The sequence below is a fragment of the Zootoca vivipara genome, chromosome 6 (genome assembly GCF_963506605.1).
Source record: "Zootoca vivipara chromosome 6, rZooViv1.1, whole genome shotgun sequence".
NCBI classification, from domain to species: domain Eukaryota; kingdom Metazoa; phylum Chordata; class Lepidosauria; order Squamata; family Lacertidae; genus Zootoca; species Zootoca vivipara.
In genome coordinates, this window is record NC_083281.1 from 7,501 (window position 1) to 34,653 (window position 27,153).

A 27,153-nucleotide genomic window follows, 5' to 3' on the forward strand; every position below is an offset into this window, starting at 1 on the left:
GGTGGCTAATACCCCAGAGGACAGGATCACACTTCAAAATGACCTTAACAGATTAGACAACTGGGCTGTGAGGGACAAGGGATACAGGTAAGTCCCTCCCATCTTAAGTTCCAGCCCATCCCCAAGCGCTGGAGAGAGTAAGGAGAGCTCTGCCTCCAGCGGAGAGTCAGGAAGTGGTGTCCGAGGCTCAGGCAAGGTTGTGGAGCCCATGCCTCAGGTGGGACAGGAAGTTGGGCGCACGGGGGGGAGGCCAATCCCCCCAACTCCCGAATTGCGACGCAAACGTAGGGGGAAGAGGTTGGGTCTACCAAAGCTTTGGTGCTGGAAGAAAACGCGCCAATCGCCATTCGGAGGTTCTGACACCTCACCTTAAGGATGCATTTTTACCGCTCTGAACACTGTAAATAATCAGCACTTAATAAAAGCCTTAAAAGACCATGCTGGAGTCGTTACTCTAGAGTAGCCATATCAGGCCCCCTGACAGCAACCTCCGAATCTTTTTTTGGCTACTTTGGAGGGGAGCGATGAGCGCTCAAGAGGCTGAGCATTGGAGGCTGGAGGCCGAAGCAGCGAAGCAGGAGCTACGGAACCTCACAGCGCAGGCACAGCAGCAATTGCATGCCGCTCAGGAGGAAGCGCGAGGGGCGCAGGAGGAGCTGAACAAGCTGGTGGACCAGGTGAGGACAAAAGAGGAGACTGAGAAACAGCTAAGGGTGATGGTATTGGACCTGCAGAAAAAGTTGGAAGAGGAGAAAGCCGCTAGAGGTGGGGGGGCGCCCCAGCCGCAGCTAGTCCAAGTGAGAAGGGGACAGAGCCTAGTCACCAAGTTTAGCGGCGACCCTAGGGAGTACCTAGGATTCGAGACAGAAATAAATTATGCGATGGAATTGCATGCAGCAGAATTCCCAGATGACGCGCACAGAGTCTCCTTTATCATAGAGCATTTGACGGGGGCCGCCCGAGAATGGGTAAGACCGCTCATCGCGCAAAAAAATCCTTGCATGAAGAACGCAAAATTATTTCTAGAAGCTTTAAAAATAATGTACGCTAGTGACAGTGAAATGGAGGCCACTAAAGAGGAGCTTCATAACTTAACACAAGGAAAATCGACAGTTAGGGACTACTGGGCGAGATTCACCATGCTGGTGCACAAACTGGGGTGGGATCTGCAAAGTGAGCCAGTGAAATCAGCCTTCTACCTGGGTTTGCACGCAGACGTTAAGGATGAGCTGGCAAGAGGTCCTAAACCGCGAACTATGGATGAGTTAAGCAAAGCGGCGCTAGCGGTGGGGGTGAGACAGGAATCCAGATGGAATGACAAACAAGCGACGCGCGCAGCAAAACCTTGGTTCCCACGCTCCCAGGACAGACCACATCACCAAACCCCACCCCAGGGCCCGCCCCCAGACCAAGCCCAGAGCCGGAACCGATGGAGATCGGTGGAGCGCGCGCGCGGACTTTTCAAACCCCGGCGGCGCCAAGACGCAAGGAGGGAAGAGGCGGGAATTGCTTTCTCTGCAACTCCCCCCGGCATCGCGTCAGAGACTGCCCTCATCGCAGGGAGTGGCAAGGAAAGGCGGGAACGGTTGTACCCTCCCCCACTGAAGCAGCACCACAGCAGGGAAACGAGACAGCCTGGCTGCAGGAGACAAGGGGCAGCAGCCAGGCACAGTCAGCAGACAACAGCCCCAGCCCGCCCACCCGCACAGAGAGGAGCAGAGCCAGCCCACCCCTCCCAGAGCAGGAGTGGTTCTAGAAGTCACGCTGACGCTCCCAAATGGCTATCCCCTGATGGTCCTCGCCCTAATTGACAGTGGTGCCTCGGCCAACTTCTCGAGAAACTTTGCAGAAGAGCACCAGATCCAGCTTCTGCAGCTGGATTTTCCCCTGCATGTAGCCACCATTGACGGCAGGGAGTTGCTGGGAGGGGCCATCACTCATCAAACCCCCCCCCCATGAGAATGACGGTGGGAAGGCACTCAGAGACACTGGCTTTCAACGTCACAACCATCTCAGACCCCCCCATCGTTTTGGGAATGAGCTGGCTGGCGCGCCACGACCCCTCCATAAGTTGGCACCAGAGATGCATCACGTTTGGGTCGGACTTTTGTCTGGAACATTGCATGCAGCACCACCCAGGGGAGGGGCCTCCGATAGCCACGGTGGCCACCATGCATGTCAAAGGGGGTGAGGCGATACCCAAGCAGTACTGGGACCTGCAGGAGGTCTTCAGCGAAGCGGAGTCCGACCACCTACCCTCACACAGGCCTTTCGACTGCCAGATCAACCTGGTGCCAGGGGCAACTATACCCCCAGCCAAGCTGTACGCCATGTCAGATCAGGAACTGGAGGATTTGCGTGCGTTCATAGACAAGAACCTCAAACGGGGGTTCATCAGAGAAAGCAAGGCAGCAGGGGGCAGCCCGGTCTTCTGGGTGGACAAGAAAGACACGCAACAGCGCCGTCTTGTGGTGGATTTCAGACGGCTCAATTCAGTGACAGAGCCAGTGGCTTTCCCCATGCCCAGAGTGGACGATCTCCTGACAGCGGCACGCAGGGGCAAGATTTTCACCAAGCTAGACCTGAGGGGGGCGTACAACTTGATCAGGATCCGGGAAGGCGATGAGTGGAAAACCATGATGTTCACGCCTCTGGGCTCTTTTGAATATCTGGTGATGCCCTTCGGGTTGCAAGGGGGCTCAGCATGCTTCCAGGCCTTCATGCACCACGTCCTGGGGTCCCTTCTCTTCAAGAACTGCTTGGTCTTCCTGGATGACATCCTTATCTATTCCGCTGACCCAGTGCAACATGTGAAGGATGTCAGGGAGGTGTTGCAGCGCCTGAAGGAGAACCACCTGTATGTGAAGCTGGAGAAGTGCAAGTTTCACACCAGGGAAGTGGACTTCCTGGGCTACAAACTGTCAGACAAGGGGCTGGCGATGGACAAGGACAAGGTGCAGGCCATCCTGGACTGGCACAGCCCCAGGACGCGCAAAGATGCCCAACGCCTCCTAGGATTCGCCAATTTCTACAGGAAATTCATCAAGAACTTCTCGCGGGTTACGGCTCCCATCACGGACTGCCTGAGAGGCAAGCAGAAGTTCAGGTGGACACCAGAGGCGCAAACAGCGTTCGAAAGCCTCAAGAGGGTGTTCGCTTCCGACCAGAACCTGTTCCACGTGGTGCAGGATGCGCCCCTACGCGTGGAGACAGACGCTTCAGACCGGGCGTTGGGAGCGATCCTGTTGCAACTGGACGCCAACAGAGAGTGGAGACCTTGTGCCTTCTCCAGGAAGCTGACACAGCCTGAACGCAACTACACGGTCTTTGATAGGGAACTTCTTGCGATCCACGCTGCTTTCCAGCACTGGCGACACTTCCTGGTGGGCGCCAAGCACCCCATCCAGGTGTGCACAGACCACAAGAACCTGGAGTTCTGGAGAACGGCCAGGGTGCTCAACCAGCGACAGATACGGTGGGCAGAGTTCTTCTCAAACTTCAACTTCTCCATCCACTACATCCCGGGGGAGCAGAATGTCAGGGCGGATGGCCTCTCCCGCAAACCAGAGTACATGGAGCAGGAGTTGCCACCAGCACCCAGGCACATTTTCCCCCCATCAGCATGGTCCTGCGGAGCAGCAGTGGTGAGCGAGGCAGAACTCACAGCACTGACGGCAGCAGATGAGTTTGCCTCCCGCATCTTCGGAGAGCTGCGAGGGGGGAGGGAGCAGGCTAAAGACTTTGAGGAAAGGAGGGGTTTGCTTTTTTACAGGGGAGCCCTGTACCTGCCCACCAAACAGCTGAGAGGTAAGGTCCTCAAGCAGATGCACGACAACCCAACGGCGGGTCATTTCGGAAGGGACAAAACCACTCACCTAGTCATGAGACACTTCTGGTGGCCAGGGGTGCGGGAGGATGTTCGGGATTATGTAAGGGGATGTGACACCTGCCAGCGAGCAAAGGTGGTCAGAGCGCCACCAGCAGGTTTGCTGGAGCCATTAGCCACACCGCACAGGCCGTGGGAAGTAGTGTCCATGGACTTCATCACAGACCTGCCGTCGTCCAGGGGCAAGACCGCAGTGTTGGTGGTGGTGGACCTCATGTCCAAAATGTGCCACTTTATACCGTGTGCCAGGGCGGTCTCGGCAGAAGACACGGCCAAACTGTTTGTTGACCACGTCTTCAGACTGCATGGATTGCCTTTAAGAGTTATTTCGGATCGTGGCCGCCAATTTGTTTCCAGGTTCTGGCGGCGGCTAATGAACCTCCTGCAGGTGGAGGTCAGTTTGTCTACGGCTCGGCACCCGCAGACCAATGGACAGGCGGAGCGGGTCAACGCCATCCTGCAGCAGTACCTGAGATGTTACGTCAGCCAGAGGCAAACGGACTGGGTGGATCGCCTGCCACTGGCAGAATTTGCCTACAACAATGCGGTGCACGTCTCCACAGGGGTGTCGCCCTTTAAGGCCAACTACGGGCGCGACCTCAGATCTTTCCCGGAGAGGGAGGGGGAGGAGGAGGAAGAGGGCCCACAGGCAGAGGATTGGGCAGAGGACCTGGAGACGGTGCACCAGCAGCTCAGAGAACACTTGGAGAGGGCCAAGGAAGCGTACAAGAAGGGGGCAGATCGCCACAGGCGACCGGGAGAGGTCATCAGGGTGGGGGACAAGGTTTGGTTATCCTCGGAAGGTCTTCCCACCAGGGGGCGATGCAAGAAGAGTGCACCCAGTGTTTCATAGATCGCTGCTGTCGCCGTACAGAGAAAGTACCAGGTTCAGGGACAGCGATCAGCCTCCAGAGGGAGGGGGGGAGACGGGAGACGCCCGACAGCTCAATGAGGCAACTGAGATTTTAGACTCAAGGAGAGGGGTGAGAGGGCTGGAGTACCTGATAGCATGGGAGGACACTCCGCCGTCCCACAATGAGTGGATACCGGCCACGGAAGTACCTGAGGAATTTTTAGTGGAAGAGTTCCACGCCCTTTTCCCCCACAGGCCCAAGCCCTGGCACATGGAAAGGGAGGGAGAGGGGGAGGGGCGGGAGGAAGGGATCGCAGGCAGCAGCTCTCCATGGAGATGGGAAGCGGAATTTGAGGATACGGAAGAAGAGGTGTGGGTTTCACCGAGGTCGACCACGTCAGAGGCAGGAGAGGACTGGCAGAACATTTTTACTCCCACCAGCTCTGACGCCACTGACTTTTTGGGATTCCCGTCTTCTCAGGGGGAAGGGGGAAGATCGCAGGATTGGGGGAAAATTTTTACACCCACAGGCTCTGATGCCACAGACTTCTTGGGGTTTCACTCGTCCCCAGCAAGCAGAGAGCCCCTAGGGAGGGGGGGAGAGGAGCCTGGGAGGGGGGTGGATGTGAGGGACAAGGGATACAGGGAAGTCCCTCCCATCTTAAGTTCCAGCCCATCCCCAAGCGCTGGAGAGAGTAAGGAGAGCTCTGCCTCCAGCGGAGAGTCAGGAAGTGGTGTCCGAGGCTCAGGCAAGGTTGTGGAGCCCATGCCTCAGGTGGGACAGGAAGTTGGGCGCACGGGGGGGAGGCCAATCCCCCCAACTCCCGAATTGCGATGCAAACGTAGGGGGAAGAGGTTGGGTCTACCAAAGCTTTGGTGCTGGAAGAAAACACGCCAATCGCCATTCGGAGGTTCTGACACCTCACCTTAAGGATGCATTTTTACCGCTCTGAACACTGTAAATAATCAGCACTTAATAAAAGCCTTAAAAGACCATGCTGGAGTCGTTACTCTAGAGTAGCCATATCAGGCCCCCTGACATGGGCCAAAGCAAACAAGATGAATTTTAACAAGGAGAAATGTACAGTACTACACTTGGGCAAAAAAAAAATGAAAGGCACAAATACAGGATGGGTGACACCTGGCTTGAGAGCAGTACATGTGAAAAGGACCTAGGAGTCTTGGTAGACCACAAACTTGACATGAGTCAACAGTGTGATGCAGCAGCTAAAAAAGCCAATGCAATTCTGGGCTGCATCAATAGGAGTATAGCATCTAGATCTAGGGAAGTAATAGTACCACTGTATTCTGCTCTGGTCAGACCTCACCTGGAGTACTGTGTCCAGTTCTGGGCACCACAGTTCAAGAAGGATACTGACAAGCTGGAACGTGTCCAGAAGAGGGCAACCAAAATGGCCAAAGGCCTGGAAATGATGCCTTATGAGGAACGGCTTAGGGAGCTGGGTATGTTTAGCCTGGAGAAGAGAAGGTTAAGGGGTGATATGATAGCCATGTTCAAATATATGAAAGGATGTCATATGGAGGAGGGAGAAAGGTTGTTTCCTGCTGCTCCAGAGAAGCGGACACAGAGCAGTGGATTCAAACTACAAGAAAGAAGATTCCACCTAAACATTAGGAAGAACTTCCTGACAGTAAGAGCTGTTCTGCAGTGGAATTTGATGCCAAGGAGTGTGGTGGAGTCTCCTTCTTTGGAGGTCTTTAAGCAGAGGCTTGACAGGCATATGTCAAGAATGTTTTGATGGTGTTCCTGCTTGGCAGGGGGTTGGACTGGATGGCCCTTGTGGTCTCTTCCAAATCTATGATTCTATGATTCACTTTGGGAACAGAAGCTTTACCTTAGACCAGTGGTTCCCAACAGGTGGTCCGCGGGCCCCCAGGGGTCCACGAGCTATGCCAGAGGGGTCCGCAAGATGCTATTAGAATAAAAAATATATTAAATATATTTCGTATGATAACAGATTTTTTGTTTTGGCCGCTTCCTGCATGAGCAGAGTCTAGCGCAAAACTATAATTAGATAGAGGCAGTAGTTCTGCTGTATGCAGTTAGGTAGCGCTTCACAAACACTACTGTTTTGCAAAGAGGCAGCGCGCGCATTCTACTAATGCTCACCTCCCCAAGATGCTTTGCGCACGTTTGCTTCATTTGTGCGCTACTGCGCAGGTACCCTGTCTTCTCCATTCCCCTCCCACCTCCCTGGCGTGCGCTGCCTCTTTGCAAAACAGTAGTGTTTGTAAACAAAGCGTTGTTTTTCGCGGAAGCTACAGTTCGCGTAGTTAAAAATGGACCGTTGGTTAAAAAGTGATTCGTTAAAACGACAAAGGCCTACAGATGAAGAGGAAGATAATGCATTTGATGTTCAAGCAAGTAAGTCAGTGACTCTCGAACCGATCTTGTCAGTGTCCATTGAACCTAAATCGTCGGCGTCCCTTGAACCTAACCCTTCCAAGATCAGTGTTAAGCTTACTGGAAAAATTAGATTAGGAATTAGGAATTAGATTTAGGATTAGGAATTAATGGGGGTCCTTGTCACAATAGCGGCTCGATGAGGGGTCCTCGAGAAAATTTTGTTGGGAACAAAAAAGCCTTAGACAACATGTCTTTAAAGATACTTTAAAGATACTGAGTTGGAACGTTAATGGGATAAACTCTCGACAGAAACGCAACCAAATATATCATGAATTGATAAAGCAAAAATTGGATATTATTTGTCTACAAGAGACCCACGTGACTAGATCACACCGGAGAATCCTACAAAATAAATAAAAATTTGGGAAGAGAATATGTTTCATCGGATAAAGTCAAAAAGAGAGGTCTAGTCATCTATGTGAAAGAAAGTTTGGAATCTAAATTGCTATTTAAAGATGAAGCTGGAAGATATTTGGCGGTGGAAGTAAAAGTACAAGGAGAAATTTTTTTGTACGTGGGAATCTATGCTCCAAATGAAGCTAAATCTGACTTTTTCAAAAACTTACATGATGAACTTTTAGAATACAGTGGTACCTCGGTTTATGAACACAATTGGTTCCGGAAGTCTGTTCATAAACTGAAGCGTTCATAAACTGAAGCAAACTTTCCCATTGAAAGTAATGGAAAGTGGATTAATCCGTTCCAGACGGTCCGCGGAGTAACCGTTCATAAACTGAAGCGAACTTTTCCATTGAAAGTAATGGAAAGTGGATTAATCCGTTCCAGACGGGTCCGCGAAGTACTTAAACTGAAGCGTTCATAAACTGAAACATGGGTGTAATTGGTTCCGGAAGTCTGTTCATAAACTGAAGCGTTCATAAACTGAAGCGAACTTTCCCATTAAAAGTAATGGAAAGTGAATTAATCCGTTCCAGATGGGTCCGCGGTGTTCATAAACTGAAAATTCATAAACCGAGGTGTTCATAAACCGAGGTTCCACTGTACATGGATTACACTATGATTTCATTGGGAGACCTGAACGCAGTTGTTTCTACTATGATGGATAGATCACAAAGGCAGAAATTTACCAATGAAGGTAGACTAACTAAAACCTTATTTGAGATGGTGGACAACCTGGACCTGGTGGACATTTGGAGGATGAAAAATCCACTAGAGAAAGAGAGCACCTTTTTCTCAGATTCAAAGCAAACATGGTCCAGAATCGATTATATATGGACAGCCAAGAATTTGGCTACAAAAGTTACCAAAGTAGAAATTAGGCCCAGGACCTTTTCAGATCATAAGGCGGTAATGATGGAATTGAAATTATTTTCACAAGGCTCTTTCAGATGGAGAATGAATGACTCTTTGATGAGAAACCAAGAAGAATGTGCAAAAGCACAAAAGACAATAAAAGACTATTTTGAGATAAATTTAAATTCAGGAATGGAGTTAAAGACAATATGGGATGCCAGTAAAGCGGTCATACGAGGATTCTTGATATAGCAGAATGCAATTAAGGAAAAACAGCAGAATGAGAAAAAGGAACGAATTATGCAACAGCTAAAAGAAAAAGAAAAGAAGTTAAGAGATAAACCAAAAGACAAGCAAATACAGAAAGAAATAAAGCTGTTACAGGTGCAATTGACACAAATTACAAATCTAGAGATAGAATGGAAAATAAAAATGATGAAACAAAGACATTTTGAATCAGCAAATAAATGTGGGGAATTATTGGCATGGCAGCTGAAAAAAAAAGACAGAAACAGAGTATTATCACCAGCATCAAGTTAGAGGATAAAACAATAGAGAATCCATTCGAGATCAGAAGAGCCTTCCAAAAGTATTATAAGCAACCATATAAGCAAGATAAAGAACAACATGAAAAGATTGAACAATTTTTGGAAAAAATTGGACTGCAAAGAATTCCAAAGGATAAAAGGATGCTTCTTAATTATAAAGTTACTAAACAAGAAGTGGAAGAGGCAATAAAGCACATGACAACAGGTAAAGCACCGGGACCAGACGGTCTAACTGCAAAATACTACAAGGTTCTGAAAGATTGGTTAATTGAACCATTGACTGATTTGTGTAATAAGATTCTAGGAGGGGGCAAAGCACCAGAGACTTGGAAAGAGGCCTTTATAACATTGATACTAAAACCGGATACAGACAGATCACAAATGAGGAATTACCGACCGATCTCATGATTAAATGTGGATTACAACATTTTTGCTAATATTTTGGCATCAAGATTAAAGAGACTATTAACAGATTTGATTCATAAAGACCAGGCCGGGTTTTTGCCCGGCAGACATCTGAAAGATAATATCAGAAATATTGTGGATATTTTAGAACTGCTGGAAGAGAAGAACACGAGTGCAGCTTTAATTTTTGTGGGTGCCGAAAAAGCCTTTGATAATATTTCTTGGAGATTTATGATACGTAATCTGGAGAAGATGGAAGTCGGGAGGGAGGTTATTAACGGTTTGACAGCTATATATGCAGAACAAAAGGCCAATATTATTGTAAACGGGGTGATATCAGAGGAAATACGAATAGAAAAAGGAACTAGACAAGGGTGCCCACTCTCCCCTTTGTTATTTATTACAGTTTTGGAGGTCTTGTTAGACAGGATCAGGAAAGAGAAAGAGGTTGCAGGGGTCAAAGTAGGAAAGAAACAATACAAACTGAAAGCCTTTGATGATTATTTAGTTTTGACGGTTCAGGAACCGGAAAATAGTATTCCTAAGGTATTAGAGATAATACAGGAGTTTGGTCAGCTGGCAGGCTTTAAGTTAAATAAAATGAAAACCAAAGTTCTGAGTAAGAATTTAACACCTGAAGAAATAAGACAGATACAACAGACCACCGGATTGACATTTGTTAAAAAGTTAAAATATCTAGGGGTAAATATGACAGACAAAAACATACAGTTATTTAAAAATAACTACGAGAAGTTGTGGAATGAAGTGAAGAGAGATCTAGAAATTTGGTCAAGATTGAAATTGTCATTGTTAGGGCGTATCTCAGTTATAAAAATGAATGTATTGCCAAACATGTTGTTTATGTTTCAAGCATTACCAATTGTAGAAAAACTGTCATGTTTTAAAGAATGGCAAAAGACTTTATCAAGATTTATCTGGCAGGGGAAGAAACCTAGAATTAGATATAAGTTATTGACCGATGTTAAAGAAAGAGGAGGCTTCTCCCTGCCGGATTTAAAGCTATATTTTGAGGCTGCGGCCTTTTGCTGGATGAAAGAATGGTTTACGCTTGAAAATACGGATGTTTTAGATTTGGAAGGTTTTGACAATGCATTTGGTTGGCATGCTTATTTATGGTACAACAAAGTTAAAGTGCATAATCGATTTAAATGCCATATCATAAGAAAGTTATTGTTCAATGTTTGGGTTAGATACAAAGATCTTCTAGAAAGGAAAATGCCAAGATGGTTATCACCTCTAGAGGCAAAAGTCAACAAAAAGTTTAATATGGAAGATAAATGGTTAAGATAGAAAGATCTGTTGATAGAAGTTAATGATCAGATGAAGTTAAAACCTTATGAACAGGTGAAAGATCAATTGAGTGGTTGGTTGCAGTATTGTCAGATAAATGAGTTATTTAAAATGGACAAAAAATTGGTTTTCAATCTGAAAAATCAAAGTTGGAAACAGAATTAATAGATTCTAAAGTTAAAAATCTTTCAAGTTATTGTTGGAATGGCATACGAAAGATGAACAAATAAAATCAGTAATGATTGATTGGGCAAAGGATATAGGACATAATATAATGATGGATGATTGGGAAAGGTTATGGAAAAGTAACATGAATTTCACTGCCTGTAGTGTGTTGAAAGAAAATCTGTATAAGATGATGTATAGATGGTATCTCACGCCAGTGAAATTGGCAAAGATATATCACAATAAGGATAATAAATGTTGGAAATGTAAAGAAATAGAAGGGACCTTTTACCACATGTGGTGGACTTGTACCCGAGTAAAGAGCTTCTGGGATAAGATTTATAATGAGTTGAAGAAAGTGTTGAAAAACATGTTTGTTAAGAACCCAGAGGCCTTTTTACTCGGAATTACAAGGAAAGAATTGCCAAAGAAGGATGTTACTTTTTTCTGTATGCCACAGCAGCAGCTAGAATTGTATTAGCAAGGAATTGGAAATCAGAAGATATACCAACGGTGGACGACTGGCAGATGAAGCTGATAGAATTTATGGAACTGTCTGAACTGACTGCGAGAGTCCGAGATCGGGGAGAAGAGACGGTGGAAGAAGATTGGAAGAAATTTAAGATTTATTTAGAGAAACATAAGATTAAAAATGGACAATAAGGGAAGTGGATATTCAAAGATACTGAAGAAGCATTAAGATTTTGTGGGAGGGAATAAGTTATAAATGTAAAATAATTATGGAAAATATCTATTATAGGTATATTAGAAGAAATAGATTAAGAAATAGAGTGTTATATTAGACATAAATAGAAACATGGAAGGGGGGAAGGAGGAAGTCAGCAGGGTAAGATTATATATTGGATTAAATGTCAAAGAAGTAAAATAAAAAAAATTCCTTCAGTAGCACCTTAAAGACCAACTAAGTTTTTATTTTGGTATGAGCTTTCGTGTGCATGCACACTTCTTCAGATATCAAATGTCAGATGTCAAAGAAGTGTTTTCCTGTTTTTTCTTGGTTTTTGTTTTTTAATTTTGTCTTTTTTTCTTTTAAAGTTTCTTGTATTTTTGTATTTTTTGTATCTTGTTCTTTTTGCACTTGCTATAAAATCAATAAAACATATTTTTTAAAAAAGAAAGAAAAAAAGAGAGAGAAGAGAAGACTCCCTGGAAAAGACCCTGATGTTGGGAAAGATGGAGGGCACAAGGAGAAGGGGACGACAGAGGACAAGATGCATAGCTGCCAAGTTTTCCCTTTTCTCGCGAGGAAGCCTATTCAGCATAAGGGAAAATCCCTGTAAAAAAGGGATAACTTGGCAGCTATGACAAGATGGTTGGACAGTGTTCTCGAAGCTACGAACATGAGTTTGACCAAACTGCAGGAGGCAGTGCAAGACAGGAGTGCCTGGCGTGCTCTGGTCCATGGGGTCACGAAGAGTCGGACACGACTAAACGACTAAACAACAACAACAGATTCCACACACGTGCCTAAGCAAAGGGCCCGGCGTGGTCCGACTCGGTGGGTGGGAGGGGTGGGCGCCTACCCGGTCTACCTGGTGGGAAGGCAGGGGAGGACCACCCTCCCTCCCTCCCTCCCTGCTGCCCCAGCGCTCCTAAAGCAAGGAACCGGCACCACTCCGGTCTACCGGCCGGAAGATCCTGTCCTTCGTACACAACGCCCGTCGCTACTACCGATTGGATGGTTTAGTCAGCGAACGACTGCTTCCCTCCCCCAAAATGGCGCCGCGGACAACATCCGCCCTGTTTTAACATGGAGACTTCCAATGAACATCATATTATTATTATTATTATTATTATTATTATTATTATTATTATTATTATTATTGAGAAGCAGGATGTCCCTCTTTTCCTTGGAGGCCATGGCCTCTATTGAGAAGCAGATGCCCAAGACGAGATGGTCCCCGACGTCCCTCCCTTTTGACTCCTCTGAAACTTCTGTCCTGAGAATCGCACTCAAAGCGGAACTCTGAGGTGGGCGGGAGGGGGCGGGGCTTGTTGCTGAGCGAGATGGAGCAACGTCACACGCACGCACGCTCGGATGCCGGCCGGCTCGCTCGCGCGTCGCCCGTTTCCCGGCGTGCCTCGCGCGCCCTCCGTTCTCCCCCGCCCCCCCCTTTGCCGCCGCTTCTCCCTCTCGGTCGCCCAGCGGAGACGCCAAGATGGCGGCCAGCAATTACTACGGATTCGCGGCCGGCGCCGGAGCCCCGTACAGGTACGTGAGCATGAGGGGCTGCGCCTGAGGGGGGCGAGGGCGGCCGGGGGGTGGGATCTGGACGATGCCCCGCCTCCTCCTCTGCGTGCCCTTTCTCGCTCCTGCACAACAGCCCGGCCAGGTGGGCCGCTGCCCGGGGGCGAGAGGCAGAGAAGCAGGCGGCCTGGAGCGCGGGGGGCGCCGTGGCTGAAGCGGCTCTTCCAAGCAACCCTGGCAGGTAGGCCGGAGTGGGCATCCTCCCCGTTGGGGTCAGAAGGGGAAAAGGAGGCTCGGAGGACAGATTTCTACAATGCTTGGCATAGGCTAGCTTCAGCTGTCCGTACAACAACCCTGCCAGGTAGGCCGATGATGGTCCCCCTTCTCTCTCCCCCCCCCACCTCCTCCAATTATGGTAAGAAAGACAGGGCAACTGAGAGGACAGACATCCACATTTCTGAAATTTGTCCAACCTGCTGCCCTCCAGATGTTTTGGACTATAAATCCCATCAGCCCAAGATTGCATGTAAAATAAGGATTATCAAAGTTGTATGTGACATGAAGCCTGGCAACGCCAACCCGGCCACGTGGGAATCCCTTGCAGACGACCACAGTGCCCGGAGATCCATACCAGTGACCAGAGGAGGAATGACCACAGGGAAGAGAAATGTAATGGTGCATCTGCAGCAACACAACTGAGCCCCTTCATGTGCCTCAGCTGCAATACAACATGTCTCTCCCGTGTTGGTCTCTACAGCCAGAGCAGGTGCTACAAACTCACAACACCTTGACCCTGGTTTTAGAATAGTTCTTATTGTAACCCACCAACTCTGTAGGGTCAGTTGCTGCTTAACATATTACCAGTATATCTTCTGAATATATGCTGGTTGAACAAAAGGATTGAACTGCAATATTCCTCAAGACTTTTTTTGAATATTTTCCCATACCTGTGGTACTTTAAAACAGGATATTCTTATGGTGGAATTTGAAACAGAATGCTTCTGGAAGATATTTGGCAGCACACGTCAAAACATGAATTGGTTACTCTGTCCTCTGTTCTTGTAGGGCAGAAATGGGGGGGGGGACCCTGCCAAATTCAAATTAGCTCACTTCTTTCCAAAGAGTGGAGGATACCATGTGTAGCTTCCATACTTTTAAGCAGAAAATCTCTCAAGTGAGCCAGTCCATCCTTGGTTTTTATTCTCTGCTGTTCTTGGTCATTCTGACTTCACTTTTGGAAAGTCACCAGCACAAGTTGGCCCCTGAAAATCTGATTCTGGAATCTGGAGATTTGAGAAGCGTTTTTCCAACCCTTTGCCTTTGTGACTGTTCCTAAACACCCTTGGTGTTGATTGCTTTCCTTGCTTGCTTCTCATTACTGCCCTTTGCTTCTTGCAGAGGTTCCTCTAGTATACCCACCTTCAGGGCACCTTCAGCAACAGGTGTATGGATCTAACAAACAACTGACAGCTCTGGTCCTTTTCTTGCCACTCCAAAAAAACACAAGAGCCTGGCTGGTCTGGCATCATCTGTTCTGCGGAGCCCAATCAGGTGCCTATGGGAATCCCACGAGCGAAACACTAAGGCAATAGTCCCCTCTCACCTTTGTTCACCAGTGACTAGTAGTGGACAGTAGGCTCTCTGATCCTGGAGAGAGTTATAGCCATCATTCTCTGGATTTCTCCCTCCATTAATCTGTCTACAGCGGCAGCGCTGGGTGGATGCTGTCAGAGAGGGGGAAGAGGCAGGAGCAGGTGACTCAAGATGAAGGGGGCGGCCCTGCTGCTCTTTGGGTGCAATGACCATTCCCTGCTGCTGCTGGGTGATGACACCGTGTGCTGGGAGGGAGGGAGCGAATGTTGGCTGGAGGTCATCGGACCACCGGTTGGGAAAGGGCTGCCTGGTAGAGTTCGACTGGCAGGCAGGCGGGCACCCCAAGCCTGAGAAGCTCCCTAGAGTCTGTCCAGGTGGGGGGCGTGAGGTGGCCAAGAGTTAGGGTGAGGCTCCCTTTCAAATTAACACCTGACCACTTCACAGCACAGTATCCCTGTCAGTCTGTTACAGCAAACACATTGCTGGTGTCCTAACAAATAGTAATAACTTACCAGTCGTCGTTATCGTTGCCAAGTCAGAAATTTTGAAATCATGGGGCACTTTGGAGTTGCTGGGGGTGTGTCTTTATTTAGTTGGGGGAAGAGAGGAGATTGCTCATTGTATTTAATTTATTTGCAACATAGCTCAGTCAGTACAGTATGAGACGCTCAATCTCAGGGTTGTGAGTTCAAGTTCCATGTTGGGCAAAAGTTTCCTGCATTGCAGAAGACCCTCGGGATCCCTTTCAACTCTATATTTCTTGCATTCTATGATTGTGAATCCAGCAAGCTTGATAACCACCACTAGATCTTGTAGCAGCAAATTTCATAGCTTAAACATGTGCTTTGTGAAGAAGTCCATCCTTTGGTTTGTCCTGAATCTTGCAACATTAAGCTCTGTTGGAATCCATTGGGTTCTGTGTTTTAGAGGGAAGAAAACCTCTGCACTTGCCTTCTCCCCTCCATGCAGAGGCACCTCTATCATGTCTTCCCTTCTTCACTATTTTCTAAACTAAAAAGCCCAGAGGCTGTAACCTTCCCCCAAAGGGGAATTGCTCTGGACCCTTTAATCATTTTGGTTGCCCTTTTTCTGAACGCTTCCCAGCTCTATGGTACAAGATTTGGCTGCTGCCTATTTTTGTTTGGCATGTCAGACGTATAAGAAACAAGAGAGTGGATTTAATGAAAAACAGTGAATAATGTGCACAGGACTGCCTCCCCGTCTCCCTCCCCGTTCCCACCTCCGCTTTGTGGCAAACATCCAAATCAGGCCAGCTCTGTTACCACTTACTGGTACCTTGGTTTGAATTCAAGCCATGATCAGAAACCAGGATTCAAAGTGGCTTCTGATTTTGGTTTGGAGACAAACCATGTATGCCTCAGACTGGGACATAGAGGAGGCATTTGCCATGGGAAGTGAGAAAGGAGCTCATAAAACATTCCCAGTTTCCACACCAAGGCCTCAAATTAAATATTTGCTTTCCCATTCCATTTGCAATATGTATTTCTTACCTGCAGGTATTGTTCTTATACCTGTATTGCAAAAAAACCCACTTGGTCCTGCCTGCCTGGGTTTAAGGAAAGGGCCTTCTTTCTGTCTCACTGGCAGCTGAAGTACATTTAGCAGGAACCGGAGGGAGGGAGAAAAGAGAAGGTCTTCTTGGTGGCTGCTCCTTAACTCCAGGCTGCCTTGCCAAGGGAGCCCTGGCTAACTTCATCCCAGATGAAGTTCTGGTGGGGACGGTTTTGGCCATGGGAAATCCCTTACAGCTATATTGATTTCATTGATAATCCACCTGCTTGTTGCTGTGCTGTTAACTTTACATACTTGCTACCCACCAATAAGATTGTCTAGGCAGCATACAAAGCAGAACAAACATCTTGCAATATTTAAACATACAAAGCACCATGATTTAAAACCACAAAAGATCAATAAAACTTTCATTTGAATGGAGGCAGGATTTACAAATACAATTTTTGTTTTCATTGTTTTTCATTTTTTCTTAGTGACCACCACCTTTTTTTCAACCTCTTTGGTCTCTCACTTGTCATCTTCCTTTTCAGTGCCCCGCCTGCTCCAGCTTATTCCCATCCCGCGACAGCAGCCAGCTACACAGTCCAGCAGAGCCCTGCTATAGAGCACCCTGTGGCCCCCGCCTATACTCCAGCTGTACAGGCGACCAGGTCTGTGGCATCGGCAGCATATGGAGGCTACCAGCCACCATCAACGCAAGACTATGGTTATGGGACGCGGCAACCAGAGCCAACCCCCCACCCGACTGTCACCCAGAACTATCAGGTAGCTGCTATAAAGTACCCTCTCATTGGTGGGTTGGGTTTAACACAGGGGAGGCAACTAGTGGCCCTGCTGTTGTTGTTAGACTCCAGAACCTTAAGCCACAACAGGCATTCCATATATCTAGGAATGATGGGAGTGATGGCCACAGGTGCCCTTTCCCTTATATTTTAGGGGCTAGACTAAAAGTAATTTGCATACTGGTGTTTTACAATTGTTCTGCTCTGTGGGGTGTTCTCTGGGTCTAGGGTCTCAACCCAAACACTTCCCATGAGAATGGGATTCACAGTCTGGGGTTGCCTCAACAAGCCATGGTCAGGTACAGGGAATTGTTGAGCTGTAAGTCCAGGCAAGGGGCAACACAGTAAGGAGGTGGGGGAAGGACACAGAATCAGGAGCCAGGAGCCAGAGACCTGTGTTGTTTCTTGCAAGGGGCACACATTTTATGAGCTAGTCCCCACCACCCGGACCAAAGCCTAACCACAGCTTCTGGTGGCAAATAAGTTCCTGGGGTTGATTCCTCCAGATCTGTGTGATGACTGTGTGAGTCCACATTCTGTTGCTGCTCTTTGGCCAGGGCCTTTTGGTGCCAGAGTTCTTGAGGACAGTAGGATGCCTCCACTTCCTCCTCCTCCTCCAGCAGGTCTCCCACCGGGACAACCTTAGTACTGATGGCAGGTGGCCCTGCCTGCTCCTCAAGGTCCTTGACCAGGAACGTCTGGCACTGGGTGGTCAGGTTTGGGCATAAGGAGCAGCTGACTTTCAGGAGAATGGAATGGCAATAGTGAGCCTTTCCATCTTATTTAATTGTGGGGCCTGAAGTGTGCATTGTCCCAGGATCCCATATGTGCAGTGGAATGAGGTGGGAGGAGGGGCTGCACCACTTCAGTCTGTGGAGAGTGCTTTATATGCTCATGCACCGTGTGTGTAAAAGGAAAACAAGGTGGGGGGAATCTCTTTGCAAACTGCTCCATTAGCAGCACTGAAGTGACCTCCCTGGCACACACCCTGGCCAGAGTGTCTGGAAGTCCTGGGCTGCCCAGACGACAAGACCCCCCTTTTGGCTTCCCTGATGGGGTCCAAAGGGAAGCAGAGCAAGATGTTGGGCACCAGCTTGGTGCAGGAGTTGCCGGAAGGAGGTGTACAGGGCTCCATCCTAGTGTCTTAGGAACTCCACTCCATATTTGTCTCAGGTTTACTCCTGAACCTTCTCTTCTCCCTTCCCATAGGTGTCAATAAATTCCATGCAGGTGAGTGAGCAGGTTGGCAGGGGAGGGGGAGGGCGCCCACCCCTCTTCTGCACCTAGAATAAAAACCAAGTGGTCTGCCGGAAGAAGGAAGACCTCCTCCATGCTCATCCAGTCCCCTATAGGCTATTTTTTTTCAGACTTTGTGGGCTTCTTTACAAAGCTCTTGCAGTGCATGTTTTATGTGTCTAATATGCATATAATTGTGGGAGAGGGGGAATAGTGAGTGTTCACAATAAGTACAAAAGGGGTTGGAATCTGACCATTCCAAACACATCTAGTCGGTATCCTTGTTACAACGAGGCTTGACAAAGAGCTGTGCTGGGTGGGGCTGGACAATGTCTGTTTTAGTTCTTGTATTCATTTCCAAGGCCCTTAGCAACTTGGGTCCAGGTTATTTTAAGGATCAGCTGACCCATTAGTGATCCCTGGGATCTTTGGAGGAGTCTCTGTTAGTGATCCCGCATGGCACGCAGTGACCAGAAGCCATTAATTCAGTGCTTTGGGCCCAAGCCTGTGGAACCCACCTGAGATGAAATAGGCATCATCTGCCTTAAGGCAGCAAGCTGAACTTAAGGCGCATGGCCAAAACATCCATATTCCAGCAGGCATTTTAATGTAGTGTTTCAGATTATGTTTGGTTTTATGACGAATTTTTCTTTTATTCTCCACATAGTTTGTTTTTATGAACACAACTTAGTCATGCTAGTATATGTTGTTGACATCCATCTGTCTCGAGAGACAATGGATTGCCACTCTGGGGGTGAAGTCTAAACGCTGTGTTAGCAGCATCAAAGTGACCTCCCCGGGGCGCAAGCCTGGCCAGTGGGTCTGGGGATCCTGGGCTGCCCAGGATGGGGTCCAAAGGGAAGCAGCTTGCCTGCAAGAGTTGCTGGAAAAAGGTGTACAAGGTGTCATCCAACTGTCTTAGAGACTCCACTCCAGATTTGTGTAGGTTTTACTTCTCCCAAAGATATCACTCATGGCAGCGGAGGTTTAGGATCAGAGTGTTCCTTCTTCTAGATGGGCTCCTTTCCCAGGTGTACGAGCCCCACCTGCCCCTCACTTCCCTCTACAACACATACAAAAACCTCCTTCTGACCCCCTCTTAGTCTTGTCCACTTAATCTGCTGGAGCCTGTCTTGACATGCAGGGGAAGTCCCTACCTCGCCAGGGGTTTGAAGCCTATTAGCTACCCTCACCTGGTTTAACCAGCCAGTCAAGGCTGTTTCTGTGGGAATGTTTAGGAATGTGGATGAGGAGATATTGTTTAATATATCCTATCCCCGCTTGCGCTAGCAAGTACCAAACTTTAGCAGAGTAAAAACATTCCCCTTTTGCAAAATACACAGCAGAAAAGCGTTTGCGCAGGCTTGATTTAAGCCACTAAAATAAAGTGTATTTTCCTGGTATTTCCCCTTTTTCCCTCTTAAAAGAAAAGACACGACACAATGCTCTTAAAAGTATACGGTAAAAGATGTTTACTTACAAGCATCTCGAGGTACAGCACACTCAAGAGGTAGACTTGCTTAGTTAAAAGGTAATATATACATTGTGAAGTTCACTTATAAGAAGTGAGACTCCATCTCATCTCTCTCTCTCTCTCTCTCTCTAGGCTGGAGGCCTTGAGAGAGAGACTCACTAAGATGTTCCTTCTTTGAAGTCCAACAGAGTCTGATCCAAGAGGGGGGAAATGGCTGTTTCCTTCAGAATTTATCTATCGCCTTTCCCATCTAATTAGCATGTAAAGGAAGAGGAAACTAGGCTTAGTCATGTATTCCTCCTCAGTCCTCCAAGTGGACTATCTAGGGATTGTTGTGACTTGACTGCACTTAACCCTTTGCATCCCACAGTTTCACAGGATGTGTCTGTTGTCATAGAATCGTAGACTTAGAAGGTATCTCTGCAATGCAGGAATCTCATCTAAAGCATCCCTGACAGATGGCAATCCAACCTCCGCTTAAAAACCTCCAAGGAAGGAGAGTTCACCACCTCCCAAGGGAGTCCATTCCACTGTCAAATGGCTCTTACTGTCAGAAAGTTCTTTCTGATATTTAGTCGGAATCTCCTATCTTGTCTCCTCTTTTCCAGGCTAAATATCCCCAACTCCTTCAACCGTTCCTCATAAGGCCTGGTTTCCAGACCCCTTGATCATCTTGGTTGCCCTCCTTTGCACTCGTTGCAGCTTGTCAATATCCTTCTTAAATTGTGGCGCCCAGAATTGTCACATGCTGACAGCTTCTAGGAGCCGCAGGTGAGAGCTGAGTGCAGGGTGGGGACCAAAGGTGGACAAACTACCCCAGAAAGAGCATGATGTGTCCCCCACAAAGGTACTACCCGTCCCCTAACACCTCATATACCTTTGCTTACATATAAATACCTTAATAATAATAATGATTTTATTATTTATACCCCACCCATCTGGCTGGGTTTCCTCAGCTACTCTGGCCGGCTTACCCAATGGACCAATACAACAACTGTTCTGGAGAGCAAGTGAAATCAATTCCTTTATGACTTTAGTGGGCTACATGCACACACACATATGGGTATGGTTGAAGCTATAAACTTGTTCTCAGAGCAGCTAGGGGGAGAATTCTTTCCCCAAACATCTGAAGAAGTGTATCTGAAGAAGTGTGCATGCACACGAAAGCAAGAACAAACTTAGTTGGTCTCTAAAGTGCTACTGGACAATTTCTTAATATATTTTGACTGCGTCAGACCAACATGGCTACCTACCGGTACCTGAATCTTTCCCCAAGCAGTACAACCTGGAATAACTTTTTTTTAAAGCATCCATTAATTTTTACAATTAATATACTGCCTCTTCCAGCTGATCAGAAACTGCATTGCAGGGGGAATATGGAGGAAACGAACAGGAAGGAAGGACTTCTGGTGGGATGGAATAATAGGGCAACTTCAGGAGTCGTCAGGCATCACCTTCAAATGAGGTTGGGGGCTCCAGGTAGATCCTGGACTGCTCCCCTTTGCTTGAGTGGAATGAGAGAGTCACAGTGATGTCTCTAGCTTTCCTGGATAATGTTGTCATTTGGAAACCCCCAGGGAGATCTTTACTCCAGTACTTCCATTCAGGACAGGATACAAATGTGTCCTATTGGAAACAATCAGTAGGCTTCTCAATATTTTGTTTGATGGTCTCTCCAGGAGGAAATAAAACTGCTTCTCTGGTTTTTATCTGAGAAATTTTGCCCAAACACATTACATTTCCTGGAGAATCAGATGATTCCTTGGAGTTATTTAAAAGTCATAAGAAACGTCCTCTGGTGTCAGGCTTCTCCAGTCCAGCATCCTGTTTCTCATGGCTGCAACCACCTGCCTATTCTGGGAAGCCAGGAAGCAGGATGTGACCAACCAGCAGCACTTCTTCCCACTTGGAGCCCAGCAACTAACTTGGAGCCCAGCAAACTGCTTTCGGCAGGAGAGGCAGAACAGAGCCATCCGGACTATCTGCTGTTTCATATGGGAGCATTTTTTCCTTGTTAGTTTACAGCAGGTATGGGGAAACTTTGGCTTCCCAAATGTTGCAGCACTAAATTGGGAGCTCCAACACCTGGGAGGATACAAACGTCTCCATCCCTGTCTTAGGAGGAATCAATTGAAGGTGTGTAAAAGTGTCCCTGGGGTAGGCTTTTGCCCCCCCCCCAATCTATTGAAGCTGCCTTAAATAAGCCACCCAGAAAAGCCTTCTATCAGCCAAAAGATGCTCTGGGTTCTGGGTCACCGTGTGGAAGGCTTCCAGCCAGCTTGTGTTGCCCTCACCTGCTTATTGACAGCCAAGTTTTGTTTTGGCAGGATGGCTACAGTTACGGCCGATCCCCAACAGCAGGCGGCTACGAGACCAAACCATATTACCAGACGGTGGTCACGCAGCCCCAACACGTGGCCACGGACTCGTACTACCACTCGAGTGAGTTCAAATAGAGGAAAAAAATCACTGTGCAGGCGTGTTCAGAATGCCAGAGGCTTGTGAAAGCATTTGTAAAGTAGTTTCCAGTAACAGGTGTGTTGGTAACGGGGAAGTTTTGGGAAGCAGGCATGGCGATGGGGGTCATCTTAAGCTGCCCCCTTCCTGAGACACTGGAGCTGTCCTGCATTGCAATCTCACGCTGCTTTTAAGCTGGTTTAATAGAACCAAGAAGTTCACTTTCTGTTGGAATAAAGATGAGTGCAATTACTCATTTGTAAACAGTTAATACAGGATTGAAGCTGTCTGGAGGACCGATTCTCCCAATATGAGCCTGCCTGGGCTTTGAGATATTCGGGGTGGGGTGGGGCGTGTTCCAGTCCCTCCACCTTCACAGACATGTTTGGTGAGGACATGAGACAAGGCCTTCTTGGTGGCTGCTCCCAGACTTTGGAACTCACTTCAGCCTAGTTGGCTAGGCTGGCTCTCCATCTACTTTCCTTTTGCCAGCAGGCAAAGACTTTTTTATTTTGCCATGCCTTTTGCCACCAACTGGCTATTGTGGATGGTCTTCTGAGGCTGAGAGTTGTTGGGGTTTTGTGTGTGCTTTCAAAGGGTTTTAAATGTTTCAGTACTGCATTTTTAAAGGGTTGCTTATTTAAATGTTTTTTTTAAATATTTATATTTATTGTGTGCTTGTTTACATTTGTGCTGAGAGCTGCCTTGGGTCCTGCACTGGGAGAAAGACAGGATAAAATAAAATAAAATAAATAAAATAAGGTAGTTTATTTATGTGTTGCTGTTCCCTGTTCCTGAGGAGTCCGGTCAGGCAAATGATATGAAGCGTTGTATGTTAGCCGTTCTCTAGACTCATTGAAATGAATGGATCTTAGTCATGTTCTTCAGCTTCACTAGGTCTCCTCTGAGCAGAATTTAGTTGGATGGAAGCCAAAGCTCAAAGAGCTCAGGCAGGCAGAACCTGGGCAGGAGTCACCTGCTGCTCTCTGGTCTTCAGCGACTGCTCTCTGTCCTTCATAGACTCCCAGAGCAGCTACAGCCAGCCTGCGGCCGTGTACAGTCCACGCCAGCCCCAGAGACAAGTGACCCCTGTTAAGCCCGTCCAGACTGTGACTGCTTCCTCATCCTATAGCACCTACCCAACCTCCACGACATGCCAGCAGAACATCTCTGCCTCCTCCATCCAGTCGTACGCCCCTTCCTCTTCCTCCTACAACTCCTCTCCTGCATCCTACTCTGGTAAGAGGTTCTCGGAGGTCTTGCTTCCTCTTTCCCACTTTCTTTACCACAAGGGTGCAAAGCCTACGTGGCCCCAATTCCCATCGTCATTGTGCCGGCTGCAACTGATGGGAGTTGGTAGTCTCAACAACATTGACCTGTTTCCTCACCCCTGCTCTAGGAAACATCCCCTTTCTCAGGAGACAATGCCTCTTCTAAGCAGTAAAGAAATGCTGCTTCTTAGAGCAGGGCTGGAGAACCTGTGGCCCTCCAGAAGTTGCTGGGCTCGCTAGCCTGGCTGGCTGGCTGGGACTCAGGGGAGTTGGAATGGCTGTTGCTCGTTGTGCATCAACAGGAGGTGCTTCTTTCTCCAGGGTCAAACTACTCCAACTATGATGCCACTGCGTACGCGGCTGCCAGCACTTCCTACTACCAGCCCCCCCAGCCGTCACTCGTGCAGCAGCCGCAGCTGCAGCCCCTTCCGCCTCCCACGCAGCAGCAGCAGCAGCAGCAGCCAAAGCCCATGGGGGGTTCACCGTGGAACGAAGGAGGCAGCAGCAACTCCACCAGCAGCTACAGCAAGAAGCCCCAGTATGCCAGCAAGCCCCTCAAGCCCAAGGGGCCCCCCAAACAGCCTCAGCTTCACTACTGTGAGATCTGCAAGATAAGCTGCGCAGGCCCCCAGGTGAGTCTTGCTTCTTCCCTTTTGGTTTTTTGGCAAAGATTTGTCTGCTGTCTCCTGATGAGCTGCTCAGGGTACCTTAACAATCATTTGAAGCCAAGCATAAAATGTAGGCCACAGTGCAATTTTAAAGCTCATGTCTTACCTCCCAAAAAATCCTGGCAGCTGTAGTTTGTTAAGGGAGTTGGGAACTGTGACGGGGTCCCAGGATTCTGTGCTGGAAGCCATGTGCTTCACAAAGGCATCGGTTTTTTCCTGATAAAAGAAGTATCTGCCTGAAATGGAGAGGTTTTCAGCAAACGACAAAACACTCTGAGAGGAGTCCTCCCAAACCTCATGGAACAAAGAGTTCCATCTTTTAGATGCCCCCACTCAGAAGGCCCTTCTCTAGTCCCCAGCAGCCGCAGAGCCTCTTGACCAGACCTTAGGCAGGAACTAGAGATACAGATTCTATGCAGATATGCTCCAGGGAACCCGTGGCCAGTCAGATGTTGTTGGTCTTCAGCAGGGCCAACTTGACCCACAGGATGGTCAAACAGTGAGGCCGTTTTGCCCAGACCACAACCGCCTACGCCACCCTTGATGTCAGTGGTGGAGATGGGACTATCCATGTACCCATTGGGAGCCTTAAAGTATGATCCTGATGGCTCATAGGCAGAGGAACGCAGGTTTTGGCTGATCAAAAGCTGCTGGATCAGCTGCACGAGTGACTCCCCAACAGGGAATCCTCTTTCTTGCAGCTGATGCTTGCAGAAAACAGGTAAAGGCGAAGCCTCAGGCACGTGAAAGCTCTTTGCAAGCCCTGCGTTGTGCTGTTTAGGGAAGCTTTTAATGTTTAATAAATTGTTGTATTTTAATATTTCTGCTGGAAGCCGCCCAGAGTGGCTGGGGAAACCCAGCCAGATGGGCGGGGTATAAATAATCAATTATTATTATTATTATTATTACTATTTATTTGACGCCGGGACTTCAGAATGCCTAGTGTCCTGACTTCATTGTGGCACCAGGTGATCCCACCCGTCTTGTCGAATTTGGACCACGAGGCTAGGATCCAATATGGATCTGGACCACTGAGCCAAAAGGGTTCCTCATAGCTTCCCTGCCCCTGATTTACGGTGCCAGGCTGGCTTGTCAAAGCACCTCAAATTTACTAAGCACTGTACAAATGGTTCCTGTAGCTCTTTGTTTTGTATTCATCAGGATAACAGATGCTTTTGGAAAGCCCTCCCACCCAAACAGTCCTTGAATACAGCAGCTGTCCCCTGTTTACTCCGCAAAAGGATGGTGTTCAGAGATCTACATCCTTTGAACATAGGAGTTCTCTTTAGCTGTGACAGAGAATCATTGTGGACAGAGCTCTTCTCCATAAAAGACATTATTCTCCCTGTAGAGCAAGGCTGAGAAACCTTAGGCCTGGGGGTTGAATGCGGCTCTTGCGGCCTCTCTGTGCAGCCCTCGGGACTCTTCCCCAAGCTGTGCCTTGTCCGCAGGCCTCGCACCTCACTGACCCTGACCAGCCCTCTCCTCAACTGCTTTTGCAGGGCCGGAATGTGTCTTCAGAGTGCCATAATGCCTCTTTGCACCACCTCCAGACACAGCTCACCTCCCTGCACCAACACAAGGCCCATCCTGGATCGCCCTCCACTTCTTAGACGTGCCGTAGGCCATAAAAACGTTTCGGGGCAAGAGGATCCTGCCATGTCCTTCCTCCCACCCCCCTGCAGACTTACCGGGAGCACCTAGAAGGACAAAAGCACAAAAAGAAGGAGACGGCACTGAAAACAGGGAGCCAGGCGGGGGGCAGTGGCCCACGGGGGGTCCAGACCCAGCTGCACTGCGAGCTCTGCGATGTTTCTTGCACCGGGGCAGATGCTTACGTGGCCCATATCCGAGGAGCCAAGCACCAAAAGGTAGAGTTGTTTGGGAAGTGCAGGGGGGCACCGGGAAGTAGGATCTTGTGGGAGACTTTGGTCCACTCCAGGGGGTGGCCCCTCCGTCTCCCTTCTCCTAGGTCTCCTAGGGAGGAGGACGGGGACAAAGCAAGCGTTAGTTGATTGCCTCTGGTGAGCTGACCCTTCCCAAGTACTTCCTGGGGAGCCTGTGCTGGGCCAGGTCTCCCCTCCACTGAAGGACAGGTGTCTTCCAGGTCCTCAAGCTGCACACCAAGTTGGGGAAGCCCATCCCTTCCATCGAGCCCATGATGCTCAGCGTCTCTGTGAGTCCTGCCAATGGCTCCGCCAGCAAGCCAGCCCTGCACCCCCCTGTCTCCACCACGGCCAACGTGCTGGCAAAGCAGGCTGTGGGCACAGCCAACAGCACACCCAGCGCGAGCAAGCCGCTTTCTGCAAAGAAGCCCTTGGGGCAGGCAAAGCTCGTGTTTCCAGGTAGGAACTGTGGCGAGGGGAGCTGGGCAATAGGGGAGTGATCTCTGCACCGGCAGGGGGGTGAGGTGGCCGATAGGACTCCCTATTCCTAGCTGCTGGTGGGAGGGGGAGAAGCTGCAGCCCTCCAGATGTAGCTGGACATACAACACCCATCATCCCTGACCATTGGCAATGCAGGCTGGGAGTTGTAGTTCTGTGGTGTCTGGAGGGCCACCAGTTCTTGATCTAAGAAGGGGCATTTCTCCATATCAAATAGAGGCAATCTTCCACATTATTGCATATTATTCATAGGGAAGTGGTGGTGAGGGGTTCAGGATGGGTGAAATTGGCAAAGACAAACTCCATGAGGCCTGGTTCCCTTTTATTTCCTTTATTAATTGGCTGCCTAGCACACCAGGGAGGGCTAAGCCTCCTCCACACCATACATTCAAAGCACATGGCTTTCCCTAGAGAACCATGGGAACTGTAATTTGCTAAGGGTGTTGGGAATTGTAGATCTGTAAACTACAGCTCCCAGGATTATTTTATGGAAACCATGTATATTAAATGTACTTTAAATGTGTGGTGTGCCATTTTACCCTACCTACAGTGCAATAATGGTTTTGCCTTTTAAAAAGACCCAGGGCTTTCCAAAATCTGACACACACACACCCCAAATCTGCAACCTGAAGTGGTACAGTCCATTCTTAGGACCTCCTTTTGCTGCATGCATGGCTGTCTCCCTGGTCACTGGTC

General features: G+C 48.3%; 1 protein-coding gene across 3 annotated transcripts in view; it reads left to right on the forward strand.

Moving 5' to 3' along the window:
- The first annotated feature begins 12,954 nt into the window (after positions 1 to 12,954).
- Positions 12,955 to 27,153, forward strand: part of LOC118087108 (zinc finger RNA-binding protein) — a 31,525-nt gene continuing 17,326 nt past the window's right edge. For 2 of the 3 annotated variants that reach the window (XM_035119441.2, XM_035119443.2), the window contains exons 1-7: positions 12,955 to 13,083; positions 16,716 to 16,950; positions 22,005 to 22,119; positions 23,155 to 23,373; positions 23,727 to 24,037; positions 25,759 to 25,944; positions 26,181 to 26,418. In XM_035119441.2, the coding sequence (XP_034975332.2) occupies positions 13,031 to 13,083; positions 16,716 to 16,950; positions 22,005 to 22,119; positions 23,155 to 23,373; positions 23,727 to 24,037; positions 25,759 to 25,944; positions 26,181 to 26,418 (1,357 nt within the window). In that variant the 5' untranslated portion in view covers positions 12,955 to 13,030. The remainder of the gene's footprint in view (positions 13,084 to 16,715; positions 16,951 to 22,004; positions 22,120 to 23,154; positions 23,374 to 23,726; positions 24,038 to 25,758; positions 25,945 to 26,180; positions 26,419 to 27,153) is intronic. The other variant, XM_035119442.2, reaches the window with a different exon arrangement.